General features: G+C 42.8%; 1 protein-coding gene across 1 annotated transcript in view; it reads left to right on the top strand.

Annotated features, from left to right (window-relative positions):
* Positions 1–1,929, top strand: part of RAB8A (RAB8A, member RAS oncogene family) — a 43,854-nt gene extending 41,925 nt beyond the window's left edge. The window contains exon 8 of the mRNA XM_040417671.1: positions 275–1,929. Coding sequence (XP_040273605.1) covers positions 275–367 — 93 coding nt within the window. The 3' untranslated portion in view covers positions 368–1,929. The remainder of the gene's footprint in view (positions 1–274) is intronic.
* Positions 1,930–12,954: the final 11,025 nt, after the last annotated feature.

Raw genomic sequence — 12,954 nt, 5'->3', positions numbered from 1 at the left:
TGCAGATTTTTCTTCTCTGGATTCAACAGGATGTGCCATAAATGTTTGAGATGGGAATAACCCTTTAAGTCTTTTGAATATATTGTGGATCCCAGTACATCTTCAAGGGCTAAAGAAGTGCACCTCAATATACATGATATGACATTATTATTTTATTTTACATAAGGAAATTTCCCCATTAAAGGTGGCTTTATAGAACAACTTGTATAGCAAAAAATTGGATGTATCCACCGTGACCAGAGATTGCATTATTTAACTTGTTCATTTCTTTCAGGAGGGAAATAGTTCTCAAGGCAGTAACCAAGGAGTCAAAATTACCCAAGAACAGCAAAAGAAGAGCAGTTTCTTCCGATGTGTTCTTCTGTGAGGGACATTGCCTTAAAGGAGTACTTCGCTCCATCAAACTGGACTGTGCCTCTATTTGATTCCCCATCAACACAGACCTAGATCCTTAAAGCACCAGCTCTGCCAAACTTTGGCTACCTTAAAAAAAAAAAAAAACGTGACAAGCTACCTTAGTAACTGTTTCACCTAATGGTTCTGGAACATGTTCTAAGTTTGAACATTTCTTCATTAATATAATTATTATAACTTTTTTGGTTGTTTGAGTTACATGCTGGGCAATCTTCTTTATTTACTACTCATGGCCCAGTGTTTGTAATTCCAGGCATTCCTACAGAGCCATATCTCCTCCATGTCTTCTTGACTGACCTCCAATATGTGGTGTTCCCTTAAATTAGGGAACATGCACATTATAACACACAGGCAGAAACAGATGTTTGGATATATTACTTTATTACAAACTTATATATGTGTATGTATGAATGTGCACCTTCCACTTGCATTCCAAAGTGAGTCTTCCATGTGAAATCTAATGTTGAAACCAAAATCATTTTGTTTTGCTTTACTTTCAAGCTACTTAGATTTGTGTAATTTATGTTTAGTTCTGCTCTCCAAAGGTTAATTACATTCTACGACATGCTGCAAATTTCCTGTGGTTCACACTTTAGCATAGATTTACATTGATTCTATATATTATGAGATTTCCACCTATAACTCAATGTTGTAGAAGAGAAGCTACAGTGATGACATATTTAAGCTAGTTTCACATATGATGAAAGAGATCTAGCAGGCTGTATCAGCAGAGAACAGGCTGCCGGAGCGCTCTGGATCCGGCAGTGCCGGAATGCCTGACTGGCCCTATAATGGGATCTGGCGACTGCTACTCGGCAAATACGCAGAGAATAGTTTTTTGCCTGGCCGATTGTCTGCATATTTGCTGGATAGCAACCACATTCTGTTATAGTTAATGGGGTTGGCAGGCTTTCCGGTACCGTCCAGCAATTTCTCATCCAGAGCGTTCCAGCAGGCCATTCTATGCCAGAACAGCCTGCTGGATCTCTTGCCGCATATGTGAAAATAGCCTTAGTTAAGGAGATATTGGTATTATGTTGGTTGTCACTTAGTTGTCATTTACAAGCAACGCCAAATTTTGGTCTTGGATCATGTGGTCAGTTTTGCAAAAGTGGCTACTGCAATGGAGTAGAACAATGCTAAAAGCGTTTGTAATTAAGAAACTTTGGCTGCTGTTCTAGCTTCTGATTTTGGCCATTCACATGTTTTAGTTGGAAATTCTCTGTGATGAAAGTTTTATATGAATTTATTAAAAGTCAGCATTTATAGACTCTCGTGTACACGACCATTTGTATTTTGTGGTCCGAAAATTGTGGATCTGTAAAATACAGATACTCTGTGTTGCATCAACTTTTTTTGCGAACCTATTGACTTCAATGAACGGCAAAGTATAGGAAATATATATTTTTGTGGGAAGGACATACAGATTTAAAAAGCACACGAATCATCTGTGTGCTTTCCACAAAAAGATAGACTGTGTCCGCAAAATGCGGACCGCAGACCCACTGAAGTCAATGGGGAACATTTATCAAAACTGGTGTAATGGAAAACTGGCTTAGTTGCCAATAGCAACCAATCAAATTTCACTTTTCATTTCCAAAGGAGTTCTGAAAAATGAAAGCAGGAATTTGATTGGTTGGTATGGACAACTAAGCCAGTTTTCCTTTGCACCAGTTCTGACGGCACACAGACCGCATCTGTATTTTGTGGATCCTCAATTTGAGAACCACAAAAAAGACATTCATGTGCATGAGGCCTTGGTTCCTAATGCACAACGTAAATCTGTTTTCTAAAGAGTAAAGTGATTGTTCCTACACGTCTGCTGTAAAAGCCATCCTGTGTGGAATTTCTAGACCTAGTAAGAGATGACTGCCGTAAATGTCTGTGATCCCACAATATTCAGTTGATTCAGTTCTCATATGGTTTATCCATCTTGAGATCTTACGTTACTTAAAGGGATAGTCTGGTTGTTAGAAGTTATCCCCTATCCACAGGTCCCCACCGATCACGAGGGCCCTGTATCCCCTACGGCCCCCCTTAAAATGAACGGAGCAGGCCGTCGCACATACATTTGCCCGTTCCATTCATTTCTATGGGAGTTCCGGAGACAGAGTACAGCGCTTGGCTATCTCCGGAACTCCGTCAGAAGTGAATGGAGTGGCTGCACGCATGTGTGACCAACTGCTTTGTTCATTTTAGGGGGGCTGCAGGGGTTATGGGGTCCCCGTTCTTGTGATTGTTGGGAGTCCCCATGGTAGGACCTCCACCGATCTAATAGCTATAACTTCTAACAACCAGAGTTCTAGAATCTCTATCCCCCCTTTTTACCTCAGTGACCATTTTGCTGAAAGTCGCCTGCAAGAAACAGCCATTTATAGTAGCTATCCTGACAGCCGTATTCCAAGGAGCAGAGTAACTTTCTTTTGCAGGCTTTCTTTGGTCATATACCGAAGGATAGTCAAAATTTCAGAACGTTAGTAATGATCAACTCTAACAATCTCTCCACAAAGTGGTTATTTCTGAGATACACCAGCCTTTTCCTTTATTGTGGCTCAATGGTGACTTCTCTAAGAAAGAATGTTCTCTACTGAACTCAGGAAGTCTTCTCCTTTTAAGTTTTAGGAGAGATCATACATTCCTGCATGAGTAGCTCTGATATTTTTTTTTATTTTATGACCTCAAAAATGGCAGTTTTCATTCCTACGCATCCATATTTAAAAGCTTTATTTTTGCAATTCTATTTGCCTTTTCTATAGAAATGTAATGCAGGTGTAAAGCATGACTGTGCATGAAACCAATGACCTCTCCACCCTGTCTTTCAGTAATACATGATGACACATCTATGTAATATCTTTGATACAGAAACACAGCTTATTTTATACATTTCATTTTAAAGGGATTTTCTGCGATTACAATATCGATGACCATCTCAGATGATCAGGCTCAAGCGATCAATATCCGGTGGTCTGACACTCTGCACCCCCACCAGTCAGCTGTGTGAAGAGGCAGTGGTGCTCGGGCAAGCACCGTACTGTAGCTGTTTTGTTGGTTACATTGCTCCATATACCTGAGTGCTTTACATTTAGCATCTGTGCTGGGTGTTGCAGCTTTTTACAGTTCACTTGAATGGGAAAAAGCAGAAATAGCACAGCCAGTACTAAATGCACAGTATGCTGGTGCACGGAGCAGTGTAAACAGTGAGAAGACCTGCAGCCTCTTCAAAAAGCTGATTGGCAGGGCTACTAAAAGTCAGACCTCCACCAATTGGATACGCCATCAGTGTTGTAATAGCAGTAAACCCTTTTAAAGAAAGATATGGGGGATGTGATTATTATTATTGATGTGATATACTGTGTACATTGTATGACCAAAGAGTGGATTTGGTTGATTTACAGTCATTCATGTAAGGCAATTTTGCTCCTAATTCATGAACCAATCCCTGGTTGTTACAAAACCAAGCACAAATAAATTGTAAAGCACATTCTGTTATATATGCATATGTTGCTTTGTGTAACCATGAAATTTCATCCACAGTTCACCAGTACTGACTGAATGATTCCATCCTTGAGACAGACAGAGCTGTACAGGATGAGTTGGAACACCATGCTCCTTTTTGCTGCAGTGTATCAGTCTCATACCGTACCTGGTTATTGCAACAATAATTGCCCTCTACTGAGTGATTCTACTGTCCTAGAATCTCCACTAAGTACAGTGGAGTAACATGAATTATACATATGATAACATCATGTTACTCAAGTTGTGATGTACTCATGGGCTGGGCATGATGTGACGCAAGTCCTAGTCTCTTCTCTTCTCTAGATACAGTATGTTCATTGTTTTCTAATTATTATGACAGAGCAGATTGTGAGTGTTGTCAAGCGCTCGGTCTATTTATCATCCCTTGCTGATGCAGTCCTAAGGTGAATATTCTTAGTTTTTGAGGGGCCTAGTTATTATTATTATTATTGCAAGTCAATCCCAGATTAGTAGCTTTGTGAGAAAGGGAAGAGTGTTGTTGGCACCTAACCTGTAAGAAAGAAAACAAATGACAGTGTGCCGACAGTAATAAGGGGCATGATAATTAGTAATGTCTAGTTTGTAGAAGAAGCTTCTGGCATCATCCTCAGATACAGGACTCTTTCAATCCTGCTTCTGCCCGACACAAGGTCTGGTTGCAGGCTATCCTGCATCATTGGAGGTAAACTCTTTAAGGCAGGAAATAATGAGCATGTACAGAGGTTACATGTACGGATTATTTTTCAGCATGATCCGGTTGTTTTCTTACACTTTTGTTCCCCATTTATTGTCAGAAGAAGCTATGTGTAATCATGTGTGTAAAGTACCAATGTATATGGTCCCAAGACAATCAGTGATATTAGTCAGCAGCCAGTCCTTTTTCGATGCTGATTAGGGCTGTTATATGATGCAAGTTGTTGTCCACCTCTCCTGATGACAAGTTGATAAAAGTGGTCCAGCTGCTTGGACCCTTGATATCAACTGTTATTGCCAAAGGCAAATGACCACCTGTGGAGCTTTGTATGATATCATTAAAAGTCAGTGGGTGTCAATGTAATACAAAGATGCACCAGTTGTACTAGAGTTTTGTGTAGCAGCACCCTGCTTTTGCTAGAATAGAGATTTCCCCAACATAGTAATGGGATGGGAAACTTCTAGGATAAGTCATCACTTGAGGGCCTTTTACACTGGCCAGTAATGGAGAACAAGCGTTTGTTCAGCTGATCATTGACCTGTCTGAACACTCCACCGATCAGGCAACAAACAAGCAAATGCTTCCTGCCAGCCAATCAGTTCTTTTATGCTCGGGCAGCCCATCGCCCTTTGTACGCAGGGCATGTGCTGCCAACATGATAGGTGTGTGGGGGACAAAACAAATCAGAGCAATGTTTGGTCATGCCCCTTTCATTTTCGATGGACCTGTGTAAAGGCTCTTAAAACTAGTGCCAATCAACTTATTTTAGCATTGATCTGTACTCATTTTGGCCCTGTACCAACCATGTAAAAGTACCCTTGTTGATAGCTTTATTCTAAGGATTCTGGGAATTAGACCCTAAACTATTTATTTGTGCTGGCTCGTGCACAGTGGCACTCCTAGCCCCCACCCGAATGGGGCTGTGCAGCAGCTTCCACCTCAGCAGGTGCCCTTTAAAGTTTTTGACTTCAAGAGAACCTGTCACCATGAAATGCAGTGTGTTTATAGATCATGAGGAGTTGAGCAGATTGATATATAGTTTTGTGGGAAAAGATTCAGTAAAACTTGTATTTTAGGCCCCTTGCAGACGAGCGTGTCCGAATGCGTCCCGGTGCATTGCGGCAAACCTGCTCGAGTAGGTACGCAATTGCAGTCAGTTTTGACTGTGATTGCGTTCCGATTTTATCGCGCGGGTGCAATGTGTTTTGCACGCGCGTGATAAAAAACCGACTGTGGTACCCAGACCCGAACTTCTTCACAGAAGTTCAGGTTTGGGTTAGTTATAGTGTAGATTGTATTATTTCCCCTTATAACATGGTTATAAGGGAAAATAATAGCATTCTGAATACAGAATGCATAGTACAATACGGCTGGAGGGGTTAAAAAATGTTTTAACTCACCTTAATCCACTTGTTCGCGCAGCCGGCATCTCTTCGGTCTTCATCTGTGAGCAATAGGACCTTTGATGACGTCACTGCCCTATTTTACTATGCATTCTGTATTCAGAATGCTATTATTTTCCCTTTACCTTTTACCTTTACCATGTTATAAGGGAAAATAATAATGATCGGGTCCACATCCCGATTGTCACCTAGCAACTGTGCGTGAAAATCGCACTGCATCCGCACTTGCTTCGGATGCTTGCGATTTTCACGCAACCCCATTCATTTCTATGGGGCCTGCGTTACGTGAAAAATACACAAAGAGGAGCATGCTGCGATTTTCACGCAACGCATAAGTGATGCATGAAAATCACCACTCATGTGCACAGCCCCATAGAAATGAATGGGTCCGGATTCAGTGCGGATGCAATGCGTTGACCTCACGCATTGCACCCGCACGGAATACTCGCCCGTGTGAAAGGGGCCTTATACATTAAGATCTCAGCATTACCTGTGCTTGGTACATCAAGTGGGCAGTCTTTGACCAACTGGGCAGTGACTGAGAGCCTTCCCTCTATATAACTGTGTATACATAAATAGCTGTCAGCCACTGATACAATTGTCCACTTGGGCTACTGATAGGCAAGGGTAGTGAATGGCGGCACTATTCGATTCAAGGGCACTGGAGGATTGAGGCAGAGTGTTTATTGCAGCAAGAACTGCGTGTTATGGGGCCTAATGGACGACTGCTTCCAGTGCCCTTAAATCAAGCAGCGCTGCCATTCACTACACTTGCCTATAGTTACCGCAGCAGGCCCAGCCTTGGACCAGAGACAGCGCATGCGGCAGCCTGCCAAGAGTGTTCAAGAGCGCTGTGCCTCCAGCACAACTCACCATAGGTAAGCATTCAAATGGCATTTTATGTCCTAGTATGTGACGATTCTATCCATTTGCGCTTCTTCTTTCTTCCCCGTATCACTTGGGCTACTGAGAGGAGAGATGGAAATGTATAAGTTACAAGTTTTGTTGAATCTTTTCCCACAAAAAAAAAATATAGATCAATCTGCTCAGCTCCTCCTGCTCTATAATATGCTGTCTGCAGCTTACATTGCTTTTTAATGGTGACATCTTTCTTTAAGTCCTCAGATAGCGTTAAATGTATTCCTCCTTGGACCTACTTAGTCAACCCAGTTATCAAATTGCAGGGTGTTTCCAGTTCACACGCTGCAGATTTTGTGGCAGAAAATTCTGCGACTAAAAAAATCTGTTCCATTCACCCTAATGGAGCTTGTGGAAATCCATGTGCTTGCTGCCCAATTCAAATAAATGAAACAGATTTTCAGTTGCAGAATTTTCTGCCACCAAACCTGCCATGTGTGAAGGCACCCTCATTCTAGTTGAGAGGGACATTCATCCCCTTGAGATTTGGCAGTCATTTACAAAATGATTTATTTTGCTTTTTTTGATGTCTTAGAACTGACATAGTTTACAGCAGGGGTGCACAACGTTTCCTGGTAGGGGGCCACATTGCCAGAATGAACCAATGACGAGGGCCGAAATAAAAATTTAAAGGTGTATTAACAACTGAAATATTGTACTTATGGCATATTGAACACACATTATATACCATTAATGTCTAGTTACACTTCCAGGACTCCCATCTAATGGCAGAAATACATGTAAGCAGCCACAAGACATAGGCATACATGTCTGTTACCAGATGGTTGGGGGCCGCACAGAATGGTATCAAGGGCCGCATGTGGCCCCCGGGCCGCAGGTTGTGCACCCCTGGTTTACAGGTAGCATAAGGCAGAAAACACAGGTATTTTGTGGTGTTCTTCTGCAATTTAGCGTTTTCAGTGTAATTTTTTGCACCTGCTTTCTTGGTTCGATTGTTGCTTTAAAAAACAACAGGGGAATATGATATGCATGACATATTTTTTGCCCAATGATTTTTTCTCATTGGTGTTTTTTTTTCTAAACGCTGATTGTTTTGGCCTTTTTTTTGTGGTCATTTTAGTTCTCTATGTGGGAAAAATGCCATTAAATAAAACACCATCCACACAGTTTTTTTGGGGGGAAAAACATCAGTAAAAAAAAGCCATAAAAATCTCTTGCAGTATGGAAGAAAACATGTGGATTCTTTTGGCTTTTTTTTTTTTTTTTTTTTAGTGAGCAAAAATACTCAGAGCAAAATCATGCGTGTAGGGGTCCTTATATCACTTTTTCTCATTTAGATTGTACGAATTAGTTTGTATCAAATCTTGTTTATCATGTTTCTATGTGCAATGACCTCTTATGTGTTTCACAGATAACATGGCCTATCTAATTAGTTGAGTGCAATTTTTAGTTTTTTTTGTTTGGCTTTGATTTACATAAAACACTGTAAGCATACAGTCTCTTTTCCAGATCAGGGTACTTTCACACTAGCGTTATTCTTTTCCGGTATTGAAATCCAGTAAAGGGTCTCAATACCGGAAAATAACGCTTCCGTTTTGTCTCAATGCATTCTGAATGGAAAGCAATTTGTTCAGTATGCATCAGGATGTCTTCCATTCCGTCCCTTGTACGGTATTTGACCGGAGAAAATACTGCAGCACTTGATGGATCCGGCATTAATTTCCATTGAATCCGGATCCGGCATTAAATTCCATTCCATTAATTTCCGGTACCAAGTGTTCCGGAAATTTCCGCATCGACAGATCTGACTTTCCAGTCTGGGCATGCGCAGTTCTTTCTAGCTTTGAAAAAAGGATGATACCGGAAAGACGGATCCGGTATTTCAATGAATAAGTCTAACAGATCCGGAAAAAAAGATATCCGTTTGCATACGGATTTACAGATCCGGCAGTCAGGTCCGGCAAATGAACTGCCTGCCGGATTCTAACAACGCTAGTGTGAAAGTACCCTTAGACGTTTACAATGATACTTTTCTGTGAAGAGCTAGAGAACAGCACAGACCAGAAGACTGATACTTTCCGTAGTGTTTCTGAATTGGTTCTTCTTCTTATTCCATTGATTAGGACATACGCATCAGACACGTCTGGCTGGACATCTGTAATAACTTGCTTTGTTTACAATGACAACTGCACTTCAGGAAAGAATACAGATTAAAGCTTATTTTAAAGTTATACTTGACTCTGTGGTTAATATGAATGTCACATTGAGCATGGTATCAGAGCTGCAGGCAGCATGTTATATAGCAGGAGGAGCTGAGCAGAATGATAGCTTTGTGTGAAAAGATTCAGTATAACTTGTAATTTATTCACTTAAACGGGTATTCTAGTTGTTTAAAGTTATCCCCTATCCAGAATATAACTATTCGGTGGGGGTGTTACCGCTAGGACCCTCACCGATCATGAGAATGGGGGTTCCCGTACCCCCTGCAGCCCCCCTGAAATAAACTGTGCTGCTGCTCCATGTATTTCTATGGGAATTCTGGAGATAGCCAAGTGTAGCTGATCAGGCAGTCCAGCGGTTGCCAACAGAAGACATGACACACTTCATTCTTGTATTTATTAGGAAATCTATAGAATATACAGTAAGATGAGTCCTCTCAATAAGCTAATAGCACAGTAGTAGACATCAGCAATAAATATCTGTGCGGCACACACAGTACTATATGCCCCACCACATGTTCTTCACACAGCGCTACATGGGCTTATCCAGTTAGCATCTTCATGCCCTATATTCACAGCTTCTTCCATTTTGTGACATTTTAACAGTGGTTAGATAGGGCTGAAATATCTTTTCCTTTGTCAAAAAGACTTACCGTAGTTCTGCTTCTAAGAAATGTGCTATGATTAACTTAGTGAGGCAACTCTCTTCCTATTGATTTTTAAGAAATGCCAAAATTCCAGTCACCAAGATTGACGTTTGCCATGATGATTCAGTATACATTGGGACCAAGTTCTCATTATGTGCACCATCTCCCCTACAGAGTGAGGTCCATTGCTATTTCAGAAGCAAAGATAGTCAGCTAAGCAATTTGGTATTGTTCAGCAAAGTCAAGGGTTTGGCAACAGTGGACAAGCTGTGTATGTACTTTATGTAGCACATAAGGGTAATCAAGGAGAGTACTAAAATGAAAAAGACTCTGTGCCTCAAAGTGCATTAAAAGGAACCTGTCACCGGGATTTTGTGTATAGAGCTGAGGACATGGGTTGCTAGATGGCCGCTAGCACATCCGCAATACCCAGTCCCCATAGCTCTGTGTGCTTTTATTATGTAAAAAAAATGATTTGATACATATGCAAATTAACATAAGAGTCATATCTTACTTGTGTGACCAGAGAAGAGTCATATTTTCAAGCTCTGACTCATCTCAGGTTAATTTGCATATGTATCAAATCGGTTTTTTTACACCATAAAAGCACACAGAGCTATGGGGACTGGGTATTGCGGATGTGCTAGCGGCCATCTAGCAACCCATGTCCTCAGCTCTATACACATACCTTTAACTGCTTCCCAACCGCCTAACGCACGGATGCGTCCTGGCGGCGGTCGATTCATTCCTCCTGGACGCATCCATGCGTCATCTCGCGAGACGCGAGATTTCGGTCAGAGCCAGCCCGCGCATGCGCATTGCGGGCCGGCAAAAGTTAAAGGACAATTTCGTCACCAGCCTGCCAGCCAATGATCATCGCTGGCAGGCTGGCGATTTTCAAAAAACCGAATCACAAGCCATATAACACCTTATATTTATAAATATAAGGTGTTAAATGACTTCTGTGCTCCTCTGCTGGTCCTTTTCGTCGGTTGGTCCCAGCAGAGGAGCACACATCAGTGAGTAGCCACCAAACACTACACTTAGCCCCAGATCACCCCCCATCACCCCAATTAACCCCTTGATCGCCCCTGTCAATCACCTAGTGAAAGGGAAAAAAGTGATCAGTGTAAACTGTCACTTTTTTTTCCACTGGTATTGACTGATAGTTTTAGGATAGTTTAGGCCCCTTGGTTAGGTATTTAGCGATCGTTTAGCGCCCAGCCCACCGCACCGCAGTCACTGATTAGCGTATCGCTAATCAGCTTTTGTACTTTTATAGTATCTGTAAGTGATCAGAACTGATCACAGTCAGATCTATAATAGTATTAGTGTCACCTTAGTTCGCCCTCCACTCAAAACGCAGTGTTTGCCCGATCAGGCCTGATCGGTCGCCCACACGTGCGTTCGCCCGCCCCGCCGCAGTGACAAAAAAAATTTTTTTTTGATCAGTGCACAATCACTTTACAAGCGCTGCGGCGATAAAAAAAAATCTGTTTTGGTATTTTTTATCAATCGCAACGGCCTCCGGTACTTCGCTAGCCTCCCATTTGTAAGACAGGCTTGCTTTTTTTCTTGGGTAGTCTCAGGGAATACCCCTTAAATTTAGTAGTCCAAATGTCAAACAGGGGGTATTCTTCTGAAGAGGCCTACAGGCTTCTGACCCAGTCGGATGAGGAATGGGAACCCTCATCTGACGAATCCAGCGGGTCAGAATATGAACCTGTGGAAAGCAGTGGCAGTCTGACCCAAAGTTCGGACGAGGAGGTTGAGGTCCCTGATGGCACCAGGCGTACCCGGCCCCGTGTTGCTAGACCACAGGTTGCGCAGGATCCGCTTCAAGGGCAGCAGAGTGGGGCTGGCGCTGTCTGATTACGTGGTGAGGCATACGGTTGAGACAGCTCAGATCGGTTCGGCACTGGGATTTTTTGAGCTGTTCTTGACTGCGGAGCTCTTGGACTTTGTCGTGGCAGAAACAAATCGGTATGCCACTCAATTTATAGCCACCAACCCGGGAAGCTTTTATGCCCAGTCTTTCCGGTGGAAACCCGTCCAAGTTTCTGAAATTTAAATTTTTCTGGGCCTTCTCCTCAACATGGGTCTAACCAAAAAGCATGAATTGCGGTCGTATTGGTCCACGAACCCAATTCATCACATGCCCATGTTCTCTGCTGCTATGTCCAGGACACGATTTGAGACCATCCTGCGTTTCCTGCACTTTAGCGACAACAGCACCTCTCGTCCCAGAGGCCACCCAGCTTTTGACCGGCTCCACAAAATTCGGCCCCTCACAGACCACTTCAACAACAAATTTGCAGATTTTTATACCCCTGAGCAAAACATCTGCGTAGACGAGTCCCTTATACATTTTACCGGGCGCCTTGGCTTCAAACAATACATCCTAAGCAATGGTATGGGGTCAAATTGTATAAGCTCTGTGAAAGGGCCAAGGGCTATACCCACAAATTTCGGATCTATGAGGGTAAAGATCAGACCCTGGAGCCGGTCGGTTGCCCTGACTACCTGGGCAGCAGTGGGAAGACAGTCTGGGACTTGGTGTCGCCCTTATTTGGCAAGGGGTACCATCTTTATGTGGACAATTTTTACACAAGTGTGCCCCTCTTCAGGCATTTGTTCCTAGAACAGATTGGCTGCTGTGGCACCATGCGACCTAGTCGCCGGGGCTTCCCCCAACGGCTCGTTACCACACGTCTTGCAAGGGCGGAGAGGGCTGCCTTGTGTAACGAAGAACTGCTCGCGGTGAAATAGAGAGACAAGCGTGACGTTTACATGCTCTCCTCCATTCACGCAGACACGACAATACAAATAGAACGGGCAACCAGTGTCATTGAAAAGCCCCTCTCAGTCCACGACTATGGCCCCTTTTACACGCGCGAGTATTCCGCGCGGATGCGATGCGTGAGGTGAACGCATTGCACCCGCACTGAATACCGACCCATTCATTTCTATGGGGCTGTTCACATGAGCGGTGATTTTCACGCATCACTTGTGCTTTGCGTGAAAATCGCAGCATGCTCTATATTCTGCGTTTTTCACGCAACGCAGGCCCCATAGAAGTGAATGGGGTTGCGTGAAAATCGCAAGCAAGTGCGGATGCGGTGTGATTTTCATGCATGGTTGCTAGGTGACCGTCTATTCACTGTATTATTTTCCCTTATAAC

This window comes from Bufo bufo, chromosome 2 (genome assembly GCF_905171765.1).
Source record: "Bufo bufo chromosome 2, aBufBuf1.1, whole genome shotgun sequence".
Lineage (NCBI taxonomy): Eukaryota > Metazoa > Chordata > Amphibia > Anura > Bufonidae > Bufo > Bufo bufo.
Note: the sequence above shows the minus strand (reverse complement) of the source record. Positions and strands in the feature narration are given on the sequence as shown.